General features: G+C 36.4%; 1 protein-coding gene across 3 annotated transcripts in view; it reads left to right on the forward strand.

Moving 5' to 3' along the window:
* The window catches only part of PUS10 (pseudouridine synthase 10), a 71,942-nt gene that overhangs the window by 26,114 nt on the left and 23,675 nt on the right, over positions 1-22,153 (forward strand). For all 3 annotated transcript variants that reach the window (XR_003524760.1, XM_027622916.1, XM_027622917.1), the window contains exons 5-7: positions 16,358-16,392; positions 19,733-19,844; positions 21,904-21,965. Coding sequence is in view for 2 of the 3 variants with exons in the window: in XM_027622916.1 (XP_027478717.1) it covers positions 16,358-16,392; positions 19,733-19,844; positions 21,904-21,965 (209 nt within the window). In the remaining variant the exon portion in view is untranslated. The remainder of the gene's footprint in view (positions 1-16,357; positions 16,393-19,732; positions 19,845-21,903; positions 21,966-22,153) is intronic.

The following is a 22,153-nucleotide window of genomic DNA, read 5'->3' on the forward strand; positions in this document are numbered from 1 at the left end:
GAATTATGTCATTTCTACTAATCAGATAATAACACGGCTGAACAGATTAAAACACTGCCATCCTCCAAACTATTCTATATAACTGCATCAGAGATGTTGGGTTCATTATATCAATAGCATGATTCAACCTAAAGTCATGAGATTTTCAACAAATTTTTAAACTCAACTTTAACCATGTTAATCACATGGTTAATCACAATTGGACTTTTTTTTTTTTAGCTACAACTGGCAAATTTGCCCAAATTGGCCTTCACCCATGACTTCCCTCAGCTATTGAGGGCCCTACACCCATGTCAGCCCTACTTTATTCAAGTACAATATTTGCAGCAGGTGGAAACTGATCTGTTTCCACCCATTAATAGAAAAACAACAAAGCCATTCCAACATTAACACTCTGCCTAGGAGCTATCATCACATTATTTATAGCAATCTGTGCTCTAACTCAAAATGATATTAAAAAGATTGTTGCTTTTCCACCTCAAACCAATTAGACATAATGATATTAACTATATTAACAGCATTAATCAACCATATCTAGCATTCCTACACATTCATGCATTACAGTGTTTGGCTATTATGAATAAAGCTGGTCTGTGCAAACTTTTATGTATAATTCTTTGTGTGGATATATGTTTTCATTTTTCTTGGATAGATACCTTAGAGTGTAATATCTAAGTCATACGGTAGGTATATGTTTAATCTGATGAGAAACTGCCATACAGTTTTCCTAAGTGGATTTACCAGTTTATATTCCACCAGTAGGTATGTCAGCATTGTAGTTGCTTCACATCCTTGGCAACCCTTAGTATTCCAACTTTCTTACATTTGAGCCATTCTAGCAGGTGTGTAGAGATTGTGTATTTATTTTCCTAATGACTAATAATGTTGAGTGTCTTTTCATGTGGTTAATTGCCATTCATATCTCTTTGTGAAGTCTCTTCACATTTGACTTTGTCAAATCTTTTGCCCATTTAAAGAAATTGGGTTGTCTTTTCATTGAGTTGTAACAGTTCTTAATATATTCTAGATCCAAATCCTTAATATGTATATATGTTTTGCAAATATTATCTCCCATGTTGTGGCTTGTTCTTGAATTTTCTTAATGATATCTGTCAAAGAGGAGAAGTTTATACTTTCGATAAAGTCCAGTTCACCAGCTTTTTATTCTTATGGTTCATGTTACTTGTGTCCTAGCTAACAGATCTTTGTGTGCTGCCGGTTTGCAAAGATTTTCTCCAATGTTTTATTCTAAAAGTTTTCTTCCTTATAGCTTTTATGTTTATATCTATCACCCATTCTGAGTTAATTTTTTAAAAATATTTATTTATTTGAGAAAGAGAGAGAGAACATGAGTGGTGGGGGGTGCGGTGGGAAGGCAGAGGAAGAGGGAGAAGCAGATTCCCCACTGTGCAGGGAGCCCAATGATGCGGGGGCTTGATGCTAGGACCCTGGAATCATGACCTGAGCCAAAGGCAGACACCCAAGCAACTAAGCCACTCAGTCACCCCCTGAGTTAACTTTTTTTATATACTGTAAGGTAAAAGTTGATGTTTGTTTTTCTTTTCTTTTCTGTACCATCTGATGAAAAAAACCTTTTTTTCCCCATGATTTCTTTGCTACCTTTGTAGAAAATAAACTGACCGTATGTATATCTTTATATATGTATTTCTCTACTCCCTGTTCAATTCCAATGATATATTGGTGCATCCATATATCAATACTGTACTGTCTTGATTACTACAGCATTATAGTATGTCTTTATGAAAATAGCATAAATCTTTGAACTATATTCTCTTTAAAATTTGCTTTGGTGATTCTAGGTCCTTTGCATTTCCATACAGATTTTAGAATCTGCTTGTCAATTTCTTTTTTTTAATTTGCTTAAATTTTGACTGGGATTGCATTGAATTTATAGATAAACTTGGTAAGAATTGACATCTTGACATCTTTCTAATGCGTGAATGTGGTATATTTCTTCATTTATTTTGATCTTTAATTTCTTTTAGCAATGGTTTATAGTTTTCGGTGTACAGATTTCACACGTTTTGAAAATTTATCCCTAAGAATTTCATTGTTTTGGGTACTATTACAAGTAGAATTGCATTTTTATTGCATCTTTCAATTTTTCATTGCTGGTCTATAAAAATACATTTTTTAAAAGATTTTATTTATTTATTTGACAGAGAGACAGAAAGAGCCAGAGAGCACAAGTGGGGTAAATGGCAGAGGGTGAGAGGGAGCAGTGGGCTCCTTGCTGAGCAGGGAGCCCAATGCAGGGCTTGATCCCAGGCCCCTGGGATCATGACCAGAGCCAAAGGCAGACGCTTAACTGACTGAGCCACCCAGGTGCCCCTACAGTTGGTTTTTATAACCTTGTGACCTGCAATTTTGCCTAACGTTTTTTTTAAATAGTTGTGATAGTTTTAGTGTAGATTTCTTAGGATATTTTACAACATGAACATGTTTTTTTTAAATTACAAGCTCAGTTTCTTCAGTTGATACTGCTCTATTCAGGTTTCCTATTGTTTCTTGTGTCATTTTTGGTAATTCATATCTTTTAAGGAAATTGTTTCATCTAAGTTGTCGGACTTATTGACAAAGTTTTTCATAACATTCCTTTATTATGGATTAATATCTTATTCCCTGACAATGGTAATTTGTGTCTTTTTTTTCCCTGTGATCAGTCCTGCTAGAGATTTACCAGTATTATTGACCTTTTCAGAGACCTAGCATTTGGTTTCATTGATTTACTTTCTATATATATTTATCTTGTATTTCATTGACTTCTGCTCTTTATTATTTCCTTCCTTCTACTTATTTTGGCTTTAATTTGCTCTTCTTTTTCTATCTTCCTAAAGTGGGAGCATAGTTTATTTTAGGCTTTTCTTCTTTTGTACTGCAAGAGCAGAGTTGAGTAGGTATGCTAGGACATTATGGCCAGCAAAGCCTAAGATATGTAATGTCTGGACCTTTATAGAAAAATTTGGCCAACCCCTGCTCCAGGGGCTACAATAAGCATCTTTATCTTATTTCGATCAGGTAAAATATAGTAACGTTACAACACTGTATTTCTGTTTACCATCCTTAGTGCAGTTGTTGTATATCTGTTACATCTATACTCGTTTTAACCCAGCAATGCAGTGTTAACATTTGTCTTAAACAGTCATATATCTTTTAATAAAGGAAAGAAAACAATATTCATATCTATTATGTTTACCCACAAATTTAACATTCCTAGTACTCTTTGTTACTTAAAAAAGATGCAATAATTTTTATTAAAAAAGTAGACAATAGACTAGTCTGGTGTCATTTCCCTTCAGCCTGAAGGGCTTAAGGTTTTGGTTTTTGTTTTTAATATAGATCTACTGGTGTTGAATTCTCTCAATTTTTGCTTATCTGAAATGTCTTTTTTTCTTCTTTAATTTTATTAGTTTTACTGGATATAGAATATTTGGTTGACAATTTTTTTTCCTATCAGCACTTCAAATATGTTGTTCCAATATCTTTTGTTCTTTATTTTTTATGATGAGAAGCCTGTCATTAATTGTACTGTCGTTCCTCTTTATGCAACATGTCGTTTTCTCTAGTTTCATTACTGTTTTCTTTATAGTTGTTCTGCAAGATCTTTCTGTTAAATTTCTCAGAGTCACTTTCTTCTGACTGCTATTTTCTTAAAAATGAATCCCTTTCTTGTTTTTTTGCATGTCTAGTAATTTTTTTTGAAAATTATATATTGCCTTGACCCTCAATAACAGGAATGTTTCTAGAATTTTCTTTTAAAGATTTTATTTTTTCATGAGAGACGGGGGGTGGGGAGGAGATGGGCAGAGGCAGAGGGAGAAGCAGGCTCCCCATGGAGCAGGGAGCCCGATGTGGTTCTCGATCCCAGGACCCTGGAATCATGACCTGAGCCAAAGGCAGATGCTTAACCAACTGAGCCGCCCAGGTGCCCAGGTTTCTAGAATTTTAATATTAAGTATATTATTAACTCTTTCCTGATAGATACTCTTTATTTAAGGAAATTTGCTTCTATTTCAACTTTGGTAAGTTTTTTTCATCAGAAGTGGATATTTGTGATCATTATATTTTTCCCTTTTTACCTGTTATTGTAGTCAAGTAATTGAATATATTCTCTTGTATTGAGATTTTGTATTCCTGAAATAAACATTTTTTAGTTTTATTTTAATAAAAATTTAACTCATTAAGATTTTACATATATACATACATATGTGTATATATAAGTAAAACTAGTCTGTTGTCTACTTTTTAAATAAAAATTTGTTGCATCTTTTAAAAAAGATTTATTTATTTATTTGAGAGAGAGAGAGAGAGAGAGCGCACAAGCAGGGGGGAGGGGCAGAGGGAGAGGGACAAACAAACTCCCTGCTGAACAAGGAGCCTGATGTGGGGTTGATCCCAGGATCCTGAGATCAAGACCTTGACTGAAGGCAGATGCTTAACTGACTGGGCCACCCAGGCGCCCTGCATCTTTTTAATATTATTTCAGTGGAGGTTGTGTTCATCACACTATATATTATTTCACTTTGTACAGATACATACATTAAATGTTTCTAAAAATGGAACTTTTACATGTGAAGTACAGTGTCATTCATTGTTTGAATATTATTGGCTATTTTTATGCTATCTTTGGTTTGGATATTAATTATGCAATTAGATTATATATTAGATTATGGTTTGTGTATTAGGTTATGTAAGCATTGTGGAATTGTCAGTCTTTTTTCTTTTAAGATTTATTTATTTGAGAGAGAGAGAGAGGGCAGGAATGGGAGGTCAGGGGAGAAGGAAAGAATTTTCAAGGAGACTTCTTGGTGACTGCAGAGCCTGACATGGGGCTCGATCTCACGACCCTGAGATGGTGACCTGAGCCGAAAGCAAGAGTTGCCGCCCAACTGACTGAGGCACCCAGGTGCCCCAAATTGTCAGTCTATCTTTTGTGTTTGGAAAATTTTAATAACAGAGGAATAATCTGTTTTTGTTTTGGTAGACTTCACTTTTAAAACCATTTGAGAGGGTACTAAGGGTAGATCTTTATTACTTTTTCAGTTTCTTCTATTGAAAGTGATTTGGTTTTATTCCTCCTTCTTGAGTCAAATTTTAATTATTTGTATTTCCCTTAATTGTCCATTACGTTCAAATAAGTAGTTCTCCAAGTGTGGTCCAGGGACCCTGAGGGGTCCTTGCAAGGGATCCATGAGGTCAAAGGTATTTTCATAATAATATATACTTACCTTTTCATTCTCATTCTCTCAGTAGTATGCAGTAGAGTTTTCCAGAGGCTATATGCTATGTACTGTTGCAGCAAATTGAATATAGAAGCAGATAGGAAAATACAACTATCTTTTATTAAGACATATACTAAAGAGAATTGCAAAAAATGTACCATAATGCAGCTATTCTCACTAAATTGTTTTGTCTGAAAAATATAGTAGTTTTTTTTTTAAAGATTTTTATTTATTCACCTGAGACACAGAGATACAGAGAGAGAGGGAGCATGAGCAGGGGGAGAGGCAGAGGGAGAGGGAGAAGCAGGCTCCCCACCGAGCCAGAAGTCCGATGCGGGACTTGATTCCAGGACCCCAGGATCACGACCTGAGCCAAAGGCAGACGATCGGCCATCTGAGCCACCCAGGTGCCCCAATATAGTAGTTTTTAATGTTTATGTTAACAGGTTATGGATTTATTACTTTTATTATTAATTTTAAATGAATTAATAAATATTTTTAAGCTCATTGTTTTAATTGCTAATATTATAATTATTATAGATATAACCAGCATAAACAAAGCTAGTTTGGTACTCAAAAAATTTTAAGAAGGTAAAGAGTCCTGAAACTAAATTGTTTGAGAACCACTGATCTAGATTTAACAATTTAATTTTTTTGAAGATGCATGTGCTCTTCTATAATTCTTGAAATCTTTGAAAAGAATATTCTACTGTACAGGCATATATATGTGCATCTGTATGTACACATACATATGTGCATCCATTTTTGTTTTTACATATTTGTTGTGTCTCCTTGTGTGCTAATGAGCAGAGCCCCAACTTAGATGAAAGAACTGGCCTTGTTGGTGTTTTGGGTCTTCTTTATGGTGATTTTGTCCACAGGCCAAGTTTACAGAAGTGATTTAGACTTGTGAGCTGGCAGACTTCAGATAGGAGGCCTGGATGAAAGGCATAGAGTTTCCTAGCCCCAGCAGGAAGGGTGGGAGGCTACCCCAGAGAAGCTTCTCTCATAGACCAATCTCATCCTCTGATGGTTATGCTGGATTTCTTGAAACCCATATTGTGCCCAAAATAAGAATTCAGAAGTGCCCCTAGATTGAAGCTTGATGGTACAGAGTTTTGGCCACTATACCTCCCATGCCCAGTATGTTTTGGGGGCCTGCAGTCTATGCATAAGACATCTGTCTTCAATGCACTCCCTTCTCCAATTCCACTGAGCTAGACTATTTGATCTTCTTGTCTATAGTGACTGTTCAAAAGCCTCTGGGCCCTAAAGGCCCGTACCCATGGAGACTGCTGCAGGGCCCAATTCCCCAGGCCTAGTACCTCCTTCCTGCCACCTGTGCACCAGAAGCTCCTTCTTGGAAGGGTATCCAGCACAGTGTGAGGCATAGAGTTACTGGCCAAGACCAGGACCAAGAACAGAGTTACAGCCTGGTAAAGCCTCTGGTTATTCTTTCAGGAAATGGACCAAGGACTGTTGTACAAAAGTTAGTTTGAAGGCAGTGAGATCCTAGACTAGAAAAGACCCCAATCCTCCTTGCTGTACCTTTCAAAATCATTTCCTTTATCCTGAAGTGGAGGGTGCATAGACAGGTTGAGCAAATACCTGGATTTTTACAATAGTCTCATAACAGCTGTCTCTGTTTCCAGGCTTGTCCCCTAGTACTTTGAAAAATAAGTCAGTTCAAGGCCTTCCTTTGCTTACCCTCCTATGCTCCCCATCTCCCTTGGAGTAAAATCAAAGTCCTTTAATTGCCTCCAAGAGCTCATACTGGTCCTATCCTAGCGCCGCACCTCAGTTCTTTGACTCATCCCTTGTTTCTCTCTTCTTCCAAGGTTCAGCCACATTGGCCTCCTTGCTGTTTAATCATCGAACACACCAGGCAAACATCTGCCTCAGGGCCTTTGCTTGCTGTTCCTTCTGCCTAAAATGTTTCTTCCTCAGATATAGTTATGGCTTATTCCCTCATCGTCTTCATATCTTTTTTCAAACGTTGCCTTCTCAGTGAGGCTTTCCCCAACTACCCTATTTGAAACTGCAAATCACTTCTTCCATTCCCCATTCCTCTTTTACTTTTCTCCACTGCATTTATCACTTCATGTTGCATTTGTTTCTTAAAATAGTTATGTGACTTATTTATTTGTTTTGCTTGTTCTCTGATTCTTGGCTATAAGTTTTACAAGGGCAAGGACTTATGTCTGTTTTGTTTACTTATATATTCCTAACACACATGGGCGTGCACAATCGCTTGTCATTGGCTGTCGTCACTCAGAACCATATTCAGTGTGTCTTGCCCAAGTCCCCAGCAGTGACAGTGACATTTTATATCTATCCAGTGGTTAGAGTAAAAGGAAGAAATGGTGAGTAGTAGGAAGGAGGTCCTACCTTCTCCTCTACCCCCCAGGGGCCCTCCCACTTCTTTTCTTTGCTGAAGAAACAGAAAACCTTTGAGGTTGAGATAATATACAGTGGAGAAAGAGACAGAGAAAATTATGTTCCAAAATAAATGACAGTATGTTTTGTACTTTCTAACATGTTATTTAAAAAGAATAAAAGAAAATGAGGGGGAAAACCCCAAACCTTCTCCAAATATGTGGTTCTAGTCCCTTTTTCATTTCTAATGGTGTTTGCTTATACTAAGGTGCCGTAAGTGATTTTTAAATTTTTTTGCTTATATACCCTTCTCCTGCCCTAAAAGAATTTTGGGAAACTATGTACTCCCTCACATATTTTTAAGTTGACATCTAAAACATTTCAATTTTAAGTTGAATTGGTAATAAAGAATATCACTTTTGGGATGGGTTAGCCTGGTGATGGGTTTTAAAGAGGGCATGTACTGAATGGAGCACTGGGTGTTACACGCAAACAATGAATCATGGAACACTACATCAAAAACTGATGTATGGTGATTAACATAATAAAAATAAATATATAAAAAAGAAGTAATAGGACATTATGAAATTAAGTTCAGCTGAATTCATTTTTTTTAAAGATTTTATTTATTTATTTTACAGGCAGAGACACAGCGAGAGAGGGAACACAAGCAGGGGAGTGGGAGAGGGAGAAGCAGGCTCCCCACTGAGCAGGGAGCCCGATGCGGGGCTTGATCCCAGGACCCTGGGATCATGACCTGAGCCGAAGGCAGACGCTTAACGACTGAGCCACCCAGGCGCCCTGAATTCATTTTTACTCATTTTTAATTTTGGTTTACTTGCATATGATGAAAAGATTTAGGGTTATTCCCTACATTTTGGACAGACTTGTATTAGGCTTAATTTTATCAAGGGTGTCCCTTGCCACCCACTAAAAAGGCAGAAATGAAGAACATCAACAAATAAAATTTACAATTAGATCCGTATGTGTCAAATAAAGACTTGGTCTGGGAAAACTGACTGCTACATGTCCTCCAAATTACAGTTATGGTTTAACTACAGTATTAAATCTGTCCTTTCATTTTTAGAAATAAAAGGTGCTATTAAATGAAAAAAAATATCACTTTTAAAAATGTTTCCATTGGAAGGTATTCACAGGATTGGATTTTCTTTAAAAAACAAAACGAAAAAAAAAACTGGAGACCATCTCTCTCTACAAAAAAAAAAAAAGATAATAGAGATAAATAAAACAAGATTGGGAAAATGTTGATAACTTGAAGCTGCTCAAAGGGTGCATGGGAATTCATGTATTATTTTTTCTACTTTTGTGTTTATTTTTTTGTTCTCTTCCTTTCACCTTAAAGATTTTCTCTAAATGACTAGTGTTCTTTGTCCATTCATTGTTAAGCATAGGGCATTTAAAAAGTGATTGAAAGTTATGTCTATATAGATCAGGATAGTAGTGCTTGTTGACTGGGTTTTATTGGAGGAGAATAGGTAGTAACCCGCCTTTTTACATGGAGAGACCCTATGTCATTTTCTGAAAGTTTTCTCTCAGAAACCATCCAGTTTATCCAAAGATGAATCCTCGAATCTTCTGTCCACAGAGGTCGAACTTTGGCTGCCTCAGTTCCCAGCACAGGGTAGGAGCTGCAGGTCTCTGGGCAGACTGCAAACTCCGACTGAACCCCTGCAGGGCTTGCCAGGAGCTTCTGAGTGTAGATCCCTCTGGTTTGGTCTCCAGAGTCGAAATTGCCTCTTGCTTGGTGTCAGAGAGAGGACCTGGGGTCTCTCGGTTCCCCCTCTGTTAGCCTGTTTCACCCCATGTTGTCTTGCACCTCCAGTCCTCAGTTTGGCTGGGTTGGCAGGGGGCAAGTATTTCCCTCTGCCAACACTGAAGAATCAGCTTCCTGGGCTCTGCCACTTTCCGCTCCTGTATTCCCTTTTTGTCTTCAGTTTGGAGAGTTGGGGTGATGAGTAATTTTTTTGTTTTTCATTATAGATGGAGTTTCTTTTTCTGTTTGTCATTCTCCATCTTATTTTGAGATGATTTTCCAAAGGAGAAGCGGACAGAAAGTGCCTCATTCCACCGCCTTGAAGTCACAAGTCTTTATTTTATAATTACAGATTACTTTTGCATATTTAAAAATACCTAAATTTTTTCGTATAAAATTCAGTCTTTATCCCTAAGAATATATCTAGTGCAAATCAAGTTCAACACACAGAATGATTTCAGTCTTGTAATTTTCTTATGATAACTTGGAATAATTTTTAAATAGTTATTTTCATAGTATTCTTACTTACTGAAGAGACCTTTTTCAACAATTAATAGATTCTCAGCAATTAATTTGTCTCTTTGGTATTCTAAAATTTAACATTTACTGTTAAAAGTTGTTTTTCTTGATAGTAATTTTGAAGTAAAATTGTATTTATGACTTGAAATTGAGCTTTTGCTACATCGAAATCTCTTGAATCTGCAAGTTCACTTTATATTAACTGGCATTTCAGTGAGGATGCTAGTTCTGTAAAACCAAATTCTAGGAGGAAATATATTTTTATCCCCTCCGCCATACCCCGTTGCTAACAGGTATTTGTTGAGATATCTTTGTTTCACTGATATTAACTCCAGAGTTACCTGAAATTCAGTTGCCAAGTTATCCTCTCTGTCTAGCATATGAAACTAAAGAACAAGACTGAACCATATCTTTTTTATTATTATTCAATTTTTAAATTTGAGTATAGTTGACACATGTTACATTAGTTTTAGGTGTACAATGTAGTGATTTGACGAGTTTATACATGATGCTATGTTCATCACAAGTGTAGCTACCTTCTGTTCTGATACATCACTCTTGCAGTATAATGATATATATGACTGTGATATAAAACTATATTCCTTATGCTGTACTCTTTATTCCTGTGACTTATTCATTCCTCAACTGGAAGGCTGTATCTCCCACTCCCTTTCCCCTATTTTTCCATCCCTCACCCGCCTCCCCTCCAGCAACCATCAGTTTGTTCTCTGTATTTATAGGTCTGATTCTGCTTTTTGATTGTTTATTCATTTGGGTTTTTTTTTTTTAGATTTTAGATTCCACACGTGAGTGATATCTCTCTTCATGTCTGTCCCAGAGCCTTTCATTCATTGCAGCTGTTTTGTCTTTTCTGATCTCGCTTCCCACCTCCATTCCTACCCCACCTTCCCATCCCCATAGAATTTCCTCTTGTGATTATTTCCAATTAAATCCTTCAGAGCTAGGTGAACATCAGCACCTAGAATATTAGAAAATACAATAGAAATTCTCTTCTTAAAATTCACGACTCACAACTCACAAATTCACAACTCAGAAATAGAATACCCCTGTGAACTAGGGCAGTCGAACTGTACAACCTAATTTGGCCCGCAGATTCATTCTGTCTGTGCTGATTTGTCCTGCTTTTCCCCTCTTGCCATGTCAAATATAGTTCAATCTTTTTAATGCTATCCAAAAGTTTGTATTACCAACAGTAGTAGTAAAAGCTGGAGTGAGAAGGGTTTATGTCCCCCTCAACCCTGTAGGGAAAGATAATGTAGAGGATATGGGTGGGTTTTCAAACATAGTTGATGTTTTATTCATCAAAAGAGATACCCAGGGCGCCTGGGTGGCTCAGATGGTTAAGCGTCTGCCTTTGGCTCAGGTCATGATCCCAGGGTCTTGGGATCAAGTCCCGCGTCAGGCTCCCTGCTCAGCGAGGAGCCTGCTTCTCCCTCTGCTTCTCTCTCTCTGTCTCTCATGAATAAATAAATAAAATCTTTAAAAAAAAGAGAGAGAAATACCCAGACTCCGTCTGTTAGTCATTACATCATGGGTGTGACATTAGAGACTTGGGAAAAGAAGAGTGAGATTGAGGCAGGGAGGTGGTGGAGCTGAGGAGATGTGGGTGAGGAGCCTTTACCTCAGCTACGTGGTGGAGTCCAGCAGTGGTTATAGGCATGCATTCTCCTCCCGCCTCTCCTACCTCCGTCTTTCTTCCACCACGCCTGACACCAAACCTGATACAAAGTGAGGAGCGGGCCCTGGTGAGGCAGAGACTCATGGTTGTAGCAGGCTGGGGGCTGGGGAGGGGGAGAAGGAAAGGTTGGGCTGGCATGCTGGGTGGGAAGAGGAAAGAAGAGTGACTGTTGTTACCTCATTGTTGAGCCTACTTCTCAGCTGCCTATTTGTGTGCAAGTAGAAGACATAAATTGTGTGTGTGTGTGTGTGTGTGTGTGTGTGTGTGTGTGTGTGTTAGGAGAAGAGAGAGCAAGGGGTAGTACCTCTAGCTGCCCACACAAATGTTGTCATTTTCCTGTTGGTACAAGTCTGTATTTGTATTATCTTTGTTATTATAAATGAGTACAGGAGATGTGTAGGATTAAAAAGATTTTAGAGTTTTAAAAAGGGCATTAGTGGTGGGATGCCTGGGTGGCTCAGTTGGTTAGGCATCTGCCTTCAGCTCAAGTCATGATCCCAGAGTCCTGGGTCCTTGCTCAGCAGGGGGTCTGCTTCTCCCCCTGCCTGCCGCTCCCTCTGCTTGTGCTCTCTCTGTCAAATAAATAAATAAAAACTTAAAAAAAAAGGGGCATTAGTGGTAATTTAGAAACCATAGTATCACTGCTGGTTACCAAGTCCTGGTGGTCTGTCTCTGTTATCTCTTAAAGCTCCGTACTCCTCTCCATCCCCACACTATTTTCCCATGTATGATAATGAAGTAACTTGGTATAAGAACTATTTTATTTTCTTCTTAAGCTACCATGTAAGAAAAATAGTGTGCAGATGATGGTTATATTGTGACTTGATGAATTATAGAAGAGCAAATGTCAAAAAATCAAATGGTGTCCATTCTTTGTGCTGCCATGGGACTTTGCATGTACATAAATGTGGCACTTGTTCTGTTATAGTTTCATTCTTTGGAGTCGTGCCATAGCTTGGCACTTAAAACCTGCTGACCTTTCCAGTTTCATCTCTAGTTGTTGAACCCCTACTCAAATTTATGCACACATTATATATACCCTAAGCACCAGCTTTACTAAATTGTAGCTCCCCAACATGCCATTTTTTAAAAAAGATTTTATTTATTTATTTGACAGAGAGAGACACAGCGAGAGAGGGAACACAGCAGGGGGAGAGGGAGAAGCAGGCTTCCTGCCGAGCAGGGAGCCTGATGTGGGACTCGATCCCAGGACTCTGGGATCATGACCTGAGCCAAAGGCAGACGCTTAACGACTGAGCCACCCAGGTGCCCCCCAGCATGCCATTTTTTTTTTTTTAAGATTTTATTTATCTGACAGTGAGAGACACAGCGAGAGAGGGAACACAAGCAGGGGGAGTGGGAGAGGGAGAAGCAGGCTTCCCGCGGAGCGGGGAGCCCGATGCGGGCTCGATCCCAGGACCCTGGGATCATGACCTGAGCCGAAGGCAGACGCTTAACGACTGAGCCACCCAGGCGCCCCCCTCATCATGCCATTTTTAATGGCTCTTGTTCTCATCCTTCCTTCCTGCCACCTCTGCTTAAGTCAGCCTCATTTTCTGGCCCTACTGTTACACACACTCATTGTTTGGTGCTAGATGAACCCCCATCTCAGAACTCTAAACTCTAAAGCCATTCCCAGGCATAGACTTTCCATGGTGTGTGTCTGTGTGTGTGTGTGTGTGTGTGTGTGTGTGTGTGTTAGCAGAGTACACAAGCACTTTAGCAAGCAGGTTATTCAACTGCTCTATTTAGCACTTGCCTAGAATTCTCCAATAAAGTTAAAGCAGAGTCCAGGATTAAGTTGTGTGATTCCTGAATTTTCAGGAGATGACATATTGCCTTTGGTGCCAAATTTGATTAAACTTGATAACTTTAATGCCACTTGGTTCTGTTGGGGAGGAAGAATTAAATTGCTTACTCTAGAGAATGATTTTTTTTCCCACTGAGGAGTAGAACATTTATTAAAATTATCTTGGTGACCTGAAAGAGAGAAATGTACTTTTCTTCCTCAGCAGAAGCAGGTCCAGGATATTATTAGCACGTAGTAAAAATTGAATAATTGAGCAACACTGACTTCTTTGGGATTCAGCCTTCCAGCCCCTGCTGTGTGATTAGTTCTGTCCAACCTGCTGGCATGCTTGAGCAGGAAGCCTGCAGAGGATTAGGAAGGAAAAACCCTTTAGCTAATCTCAGGTACTGAAGACATTTGATTTAATTTTATATGTTACACATGGTAATCTGGTTTCCCTTGGCAACCTCCAGTTCTGCCCTACTTTATAATCAGAGGATGGCAGGACATTGCAGATTTGATGGCATCACCTGAAAGTGACTATAGAAAACAGAATCTGCTTCAAAAGAGGAGAGAAAAAGGTCACTAAAAAAGAACAGAAGAACCTGAGTCCCCTTAAAGAAAGGACAGATAATTCTCTATAGCTTAGATACCCATGAGGATTTCATTGATGAGAAAAGTTCAGGACTATCTATAGGAGAGCAGTTTGGGAAGTGAGGGAAGGGAATCAAGTCCTGTAAATCTTTTAAGGGATAATAATTTGGGGCGCTTGGGTGGCTCAGTCAGTTAAGTGTCTGCATTCAGCTCAGGTCATGATCCCAGGGTCCTGGGATTGAGCCCCACATTGGGCTCCCTGCTCAGCAAGGAGGCTTCTCTCTCTCCCTCTGCCCCTGCCCCCTCAACTCATGTTCTCTCTTGCTCGCTTTGCTCTCTCTCAAAGAAATAAATAATCTTTAAGGAAAAAAAAGGGATAATAATTTTATCATTTGTGAATTGCAGTTAAGGTTTTAATTAAAAAATGACAATAGTAGTTACTATTTGTTAAGTACATGCCAGGAATCTTACTTGGTTCTTTACATATACAACTTCATTGAATCCTCACAGTCTCCCTTCAAGGGGAGTATTAATATCCCTTTTTGGATGAGAAAACAAGTATTTATTGATCTCTTAAAGTATGGAGGCTGGAGGAAGGTAGGGCAATATGGACTATAAGGTTTCAGCTTTGGGAGATCATTTTTCACTTTTTTCTATGATCTTAAAGTCCTACAAGTCTTTTTATTTTTTTATTTTTTTAAAGATTTTATTTATTTGGGAGAGAATGAGAGAGAGAGAGAGAGAGCACATGAGAAGGGGGAGGGGCAGAGGGAGGGGCAGACTCCCCGCGGAGCAGGGACCCCGATGCGGGACTCGATCCCGGGACTCCAGCATCATGACCTGAGCCGAAGGCAGTCGCTTAACCGACTGAGCCACCCAGGCGCCCAGTCCTACAAGTCTTAATAGCCTCTATTCCAAAATAGTATACTAATGCCCATTAATGATGACCTTCAGCCACCCAGAATGGTTTAAGTTACATTCATCTTAGTCTAACTCTTTCATTTTACCCATTAGGAAACTGAGTGCCAGAAATTTAGAAATTTACTGGGTCTCCTGACTCCTAGTAATTTGTGTATTTTACCATGCCCCTGTACTTTTCAAAGAGGGCTTGAGTAAATGGGAGGAAAGAAGGATGGGGTCTTGTCATGCTATCAATGGCATTAGGTTGAACTAGCAAAGTAGACAAAGTACTGAATCAGAAGGTACTGATGAGATGTTTAGGCATTGGGAACAATTCTAGTTCTTACTTGGCCAGTAATTAATTTATTCTGCTTGACTCATGTCTGAACAATGTAATACACCTAAGATTTCCAAATAAGTCTTTAAAGGTATTTAGTGCCTTACTGGTCATTGGAAGTTTAAAAGGACAGGATTCTACATATGAACCGTAATGTGTGTGTGTGGGGGGCAGGTCTTGAGGTAGAAGTGAGCGATAATGAATGGCTACTTTTGTGGCAGGTGGATGCAGAGACTACATATGTTATTTTATCGACTTACACATGTATGCTTCTGTCATGTTCACAAAATGCTATATAATGAGATAGGACATGTCATTAGCTTTCTGTAAAGTGACAGCTTTGGGAGCCTACTGGCAAACTGAGAAATCTTAGTATCACACTTACTATGTAAAGCATTTTATATGAATTTAATTTAATCCTTATAACAACCATAATTGTGAATGTTATCTCCATTTTAGCAACCTTTTAAAGTTTTTTATTAATTCTTCCCAGAACATTTTCTCTAACATTTTATTCTGAGAATTGTACAATGAACACCCGTATACCCACCTAGATTCTATAATTGTTACTATTTTTCTGTATTTCCTTTGTTATATATTTTGTCATCAGTTTATCCATCCACTCATCTTAGTTTTTGTTGTATTCCAAAGTGAGTTACGGATGTTGGTACATTTTACTTCTAAACACTTACATGTGGACATCATTAATTAGATAGAGTTAAAAATGTGGTAGCCCTATTAAAAAAATGAAAACAAAAAAACTGAGGCCTTCAGTTCTGTTTGGGGGACATAGTAGGTCCTCGTTCACTTTTGGCTTTCCTCTGTGAAATACTAAGATACTTTAAGAAAAAAAGTGAGCTACTCATGTTAAACACTTATACCTCATTAATGAGATAGAAATCTGTTCCTAGGCCACAAGCAACCCAGCACTGCAAAGTGGCATCTTACCTCATTTCTGATTTTAAATGAGAATGAAGTCATTGCCACATTTCTGAACACTAACTCCTCCCCTAAAAAGGAGAGTTTGATTAGCAAATTAAGCACTTTAGTAATGATATTGTAACTTCATTTCAATGAACATTTTTCCCCTTTTCTCTTCTTCTGGGTGTGACTAAATTGCCTACAGCATGCTGCATGGTTGCTGGTAAAACAGGAAATGGGGTAAGTAATTTAGGTAGGGAATTTTTTCTACCATTTAAATATAAGCTACCTGATTCTTAAAGTACTTTTACTACTACTATCTCTTTTTTTAGAGTGAGTTCACTAGCTCCTAGAGAAATTGAAAGAAAGAAAAAAATTTTATTATATGAATTTAGGTGTCAACCTTGTTAAATTAGTTTATTTGCATGGCACATTATTAGTAGTCTATTAAAGTGGATTCATTGTTTTGTAAATTTAACACTGAATGTAAATACGTATTTTATATTTTTACATTAGGCACTCATATAATGTAGCTTGGCAAGCTATTATAAAAGAATAAATTTTATACTAGTCTTAGAAACTAAATTATAAACTATACTATAAAAGATACAAAGTAAAATCCTATTAAAAGCAGAACAACAGTGAGTTTATACATAGGTAAAACATGTAAAACATAGGTCCACGGTCCTTTATCTGAAACCCTTGGGGACCAAATGGTGTTTTGGAATTTAGAATTTTTTTAGATTTTAGAAATGTAATATGGTGATAAATACCATATATAACATACCCCTCCCCTCCATGGTCTGAGGTGGTACTCTATAATCAAACACATTAATGTTTCTTCAGTGAAACATAAATATTCACATTAAGTTTGATACACAAAGTCTCTAAACAGCCTCACATATTCAAGTCAGTGTTTGTTTGCCAACTGGTTTAAGAAAAAAAAAAGTCTTTAATTTTCCAGACCTTTTTGGATTTTGAAACTAAAAATTCTATACCAATATAAAAAGGGCCACATGACTACTTAAGTTTCCTGTGCACTCTGGATAGAAAAGCACAAAGAGAAGTATAGATTTCTGTATTAGAATCTTATACTTGGTTAAGTGATTTATTAAAAAAAGTAATTGATTTGGCCTTTTTTTTTTTTCACATCTGCTTTTCTGAAAGGGTAATAGCCGTATATCTAGCAAAGGTTTTAGGGTTTAGTTAGGTTATGTTAAATTAGTCTCAAATGCTTGTGACTCTGACATAATAAAATTTGATCCTATGTTTGATAAATTTTTTAGCATAGTCAAGGCATGCTATTTTCTAAATGTTTCCAGTTTCCATCCACATTGGTTTTGAGTTGCTGTTGTTATTCTCTATCAAAGAATTTTAAACTAAGCTTAGCTCTTCCAAAAGATCCTGTTCAATATAGAGATATTGGCACAGAAGAAATACAGAATACTAATCTTTTCTGTCAGTGTCCGTAGTTCATTCTAAATTCAAAATATTGTGGAGGAATCATTAAAGAATTGATTCAAGGAATTTAGAAAAATTAATCGAGCCAAAAATTAATTTTGGCTCATCTTTCCTCTGGAATGGTTGTCATATTGTATCTATAGCAAAAGTGATTGCAGTTGACATCCTCATCAGTAGTTATCTGACACAGGAGAAAGGGAAATGCAGTTACTAAGTACTCAGTTAGGACTGAATTTACCTCAATGACAACTAATACCTCCAAAGGACCATCAGGCATATGCTAAGAACCTCTGTGAAAACATTTACCCTAAATTATATTAGAAAAGTTATTAAGGCACATTGAATTTGCAGGATTAAAAATCTGGCATTTTAAGTGATAAATTTTTGCCTTGTATAGAAGGTTAAGATTTCCAAGATGTCTATTAACCCCTTTCTACTGTTCTTTAATCTGGAAAGAAAAAATTCCTGTAGGTTTTTTTTTTTAATTGGACTAAGATGTCTAAATCTATTTCAAAGACTATGAAGGTTTTAAAATACCAGTAATGTCTTAACCCATATTTTGGATTGCTTTTTGCTGCAACTCTTGGTACTCTCTAGAATCTAAACAATGTTTAAATAGTTTTCTATTCTTGTGTTTTCCATTTCAACTTTTTGTCCTTTGAGTTCTCAAACATTAATTACTTTTCAACTGTGATGTTATTTTATGCAAATATCATTAAACTGTTGGTACAATATCAAGATAGTCTTTTAAAATACTTAAAATGTTTCTGATATTCAGAGAATTAGGAACAGTTTAAGAAGTTCAAACTGTGTTTCAATAAGTTCTTGAATGTAGAGAGTAATTTGATTCTTTGTCAGATGTAGGGTTTATCTGAGTTTTTCATTGTTAAACCACAATCCCAAAGCATATGAAAGCATTCTGTGTAACCAGTTATACCTCAGCTGGATATAGAATGTGTACATCAACCATTTCTTAATTTGTATTCTTAGAGGAAAGTCGTCCCTATATGTTTTTTAGATCAATTAAATTTCGCCATTAGCTAAATTATTTTTTATTTTCTAGCTGCAGTTAGTAGTGTCTTTTTGTCTTTAAGAATTAAATTACAATGAATTTTTGATATAAGTAGTAATTTCTATCAGTGAAAATTGGACATAGAAGAAATGACTCACAAGTTGGTCCTAACATCTCTTGTTAAAAGCAGCCTTGTATATAGCCATAAGACTGATTTGTAGTTCATAAGACTGATTTGAATAGTGTGGACTTGTTAATTCTTTAGTGATATCATAGTATTCTTAGCATAGCAAAGCAGTTTTAATAATATCATACCATATGTGTTTTTCTTTCTTTTTACTTGTTCCTTTCTTTTTTAAAAATTTCTTAGTAGGCTCCATGCCCATCGTGGAGCTTGAACTATGACCCTGAGATCAAGAGTTGCATGTTCTACCAACTGAGCCAACTAGGCACCCCCTTCAGTTCCTTTCTATAACAATTTTAGGTTACAAACTAAAAGCTAGAGATCATAACTGGGACTTCCCGAAACCTATTTATTGGCTCATGAGTAGATTTGGGGGGAATGTCAGATTTTTATTCAGACATTTTTCTGATATTAAAGTGACAAGCATTTCAGCACATTGATACTTTAGGACTTAATGTTTCTTCTTTAGCACTGAAGTATAGCTTTTACGTTGATTTCCTAAAAGTAAGCCCCGTTATCAGGAAGAGAGTAGATGTAAAAATTTTTAGTCTGGGTGAGATTATTGTAATACACAGTTTTATTGTTCCTGAGCAATAAACAATCCCTTCTATTCCATCTTTCTGTCTTCTGACATATAATCCTAGAATCTGGCAATGGTAGTTCAGAAAAACTTATTAGTATACCTTTGTCTTTGAAGCTTAAAAACTGTCTTATATACCATTTTAAAAAGCTGTTTTTTGATTCTACTAGACTACAAGGTCCATGAGCTGAGGAATTTTTGTCTGCTTACTATCCAATGTGTAAAAAGTGCCTGGGACATAGTAGGCACTCAATAAATATTTTTAAATAATTGCATAAATTATTTCCTTTAGCAGAAAAAGTAAAGTTTTCCATTTCAGTGAATTAATTTTTATGTTATTCAGAAAACAGAGTCTGTCGCTGGGAAGAAATGATATAGTTCAACTAAAAGAAGCCTACAAATGGATAACTCACCCCCTGTTTTCAGAGGAACTGGGTGTTCCCATTGATGGAAAGGTATTGGGTCATCATCAGCATTGTTAATTTCATTCTCTGGTTTTACCAGTTTTACTTCATTATGTGGCAGAGTTTTGATTAGCCAAAATAATCTTCTCTTTAACCCAATGGAGAATTTTTAAGCTTTTAAAATATTAATTTCTAACTCTTAAATTGAGAAAGATTTTATTTTTTAAGACTTCTTTGTGATCTAAGACATTTATGAATGTAACAAATGTAGTATACCCTAATTGACTTTAAAAGATTAGAAATGAATCTAAGCCTTTAATATGTCTATAGTTTAATTGGAGAGACACATGTACTGATAAAGCAATACAGAAGTAACTGTGAATAAGTGTAGAGCCAACTCCAGACTATTTAAATTCAGTTATCTGTGGCTAATCTTGTTTTCAAATACAATCAATCAACTATAGTGAGCATGGGTTCAGCCTATCCTACCTTGTTGTATCTCAAGTCCCTCTAATTTTAGGTGAAGACTGCCTTTGAAACCAGGACACTTAAGCCATCTCCCCTGTTCCATAATGGACCTTGCCTCAGTCTCCAGAATGGACTGAATTTTAGGAAAGAGCTCAACAGGATATATTCCCAGCTCATCTTAAATTAGATTTTTATAGTATGACTTCATTGCTTCATGATTTTGCTTGAAGGAAATTCCCTGAATATCAGACACACCCCTATTCAAGTAAAATCACAAAACCATCTTTCAAAGCTAATTAGTTAAGAAAATTTTTTACCATTTAGAATTATATAGCTCTGTTTCCTTCTGTTAGTAAGAATAAACTCTCTCCTTTAAACTGAATACTGACAGAATAGAGAATAAAACCACTTCACACATATACGGAGGGGAAATGAGGTAATGAAAGTACTTTGGAAATTAGAGAAGTCATTGATGCAAAATATTTTTACCTCAAACTTCAGTTTTGAAGCATAAGTAATTTTACATGTTCAATTAGTGAGAACAGAAAATAGAAAACAAAAGATGCAACAATGTTCTAATAGATTCAGAATGAGTGAAGTTTTCTTGAGTAAAAGCAATGTCTTGTAATTTTAATTTTACTGTGTAAATTAGAGAGCAAAAAAAATTTAGCTATTCAGAGTTGTGATTCTAGAGAAGCTAATATGCTTGTTGACAATCCAATGCAATCAGTAAATACAGAAATACTCAATAAAAAAGATAAAATTGTTATATGGTATGGCATTTATCATTTTTCTCAATGTGGAATTTTGTTCTCTGTGAAGATTAATGTACATAGAGTATGAAATTGTGCTTTTTTTGTATACAAGGATGTTCATTGTAGCATTTTTTAATAATGGAAAAGTTTACAACTTAAACGTCCAACAGTCCCTGGAGTTGAAGAGATGAAAAGTTGTCCACAACATAATATTAATTAAATAAAGCAATTTTCCAAAAGTATGTTTAATATCCTAAGAAGTATATACATTTATGTTTATATTCATAAAAATGGCTAGAAGGAAACACACCTATTACTATGTTCTACCTCAGTGGTGTGGGATTAAAAATCCATTCTGTGTTTGATTATTTTATAATTTATATGTATCATTTTTATAATAAAAATTAAGATTTCTCTTTTAAAACTCAAATCCGCTAAGAAGTTTGAGTACTTAAAGTGCCACAAAATAAATAATAAAAAATAAAGGCTCTCACAGAGATTTTTAAGCATGTGAATAAAATGCTTTTGCCTTGCTAATAATTGTAATCATAGGAACAATTATCTCTTTCCAATTCCCTGAATTCTCTTTCATCTTCACATTGAATTTATATACATGAACAAAAATCATACAAATTTATTTTAAAATTTGTTTAAAAAATTTTTTTGGTAGAATAACTAGTGAATGAGCTTTAGAAATAAAACAAAAAACAAAACTATTTCCTTTCCAGCTGCCCCGTGCACAAGCTGATTTGAGAACAGTAGTATTTCCAGTTTTCCTTGTCACTGTTTGTGAGCCAATCTTTGAGAATTAATTTCTATTTCCATTCATAAGTGGTTAGATGTTGGTTTCCTTTTGCTCATTTTTAAACTGTCTTTATAATTTTTAGAGCTTGTTTGAAGTGAGTGTGGTGTTTGCTCACCCAGAAACAGTTGAGGATTGCCACTTCCTGTAAGTTGCTACACAAACAACAATGTCAGTTGTGTAACATTGTTAATGCTTTTTTGGTTTTCATGAAACAGTGTTCCCCCTCTTTGTAATGAGCATATCAGAACTTGTCATGTCTGTTAGTAGGTTTAAAATGTGCTATCTGATATAAGGGTGTAGGCATACCAGTACAGCTGGTATAGGGATTCATT

This window comes from Zalophus californianus, chromosome 8 (assembly GCF_009762305.2).
Source record: "Zalophus californianus isolate mZalCal1 chromosome 8, mZalCal1.pri.v2, whole genome shotgun sequence".
In the NCBI taxonomy this organism is placed as follows: Eukaryota; Metazoa; Chordata; class Mammalia; order Carnivora; family Otariidae; genus Zalophus; species Zalophus californianus.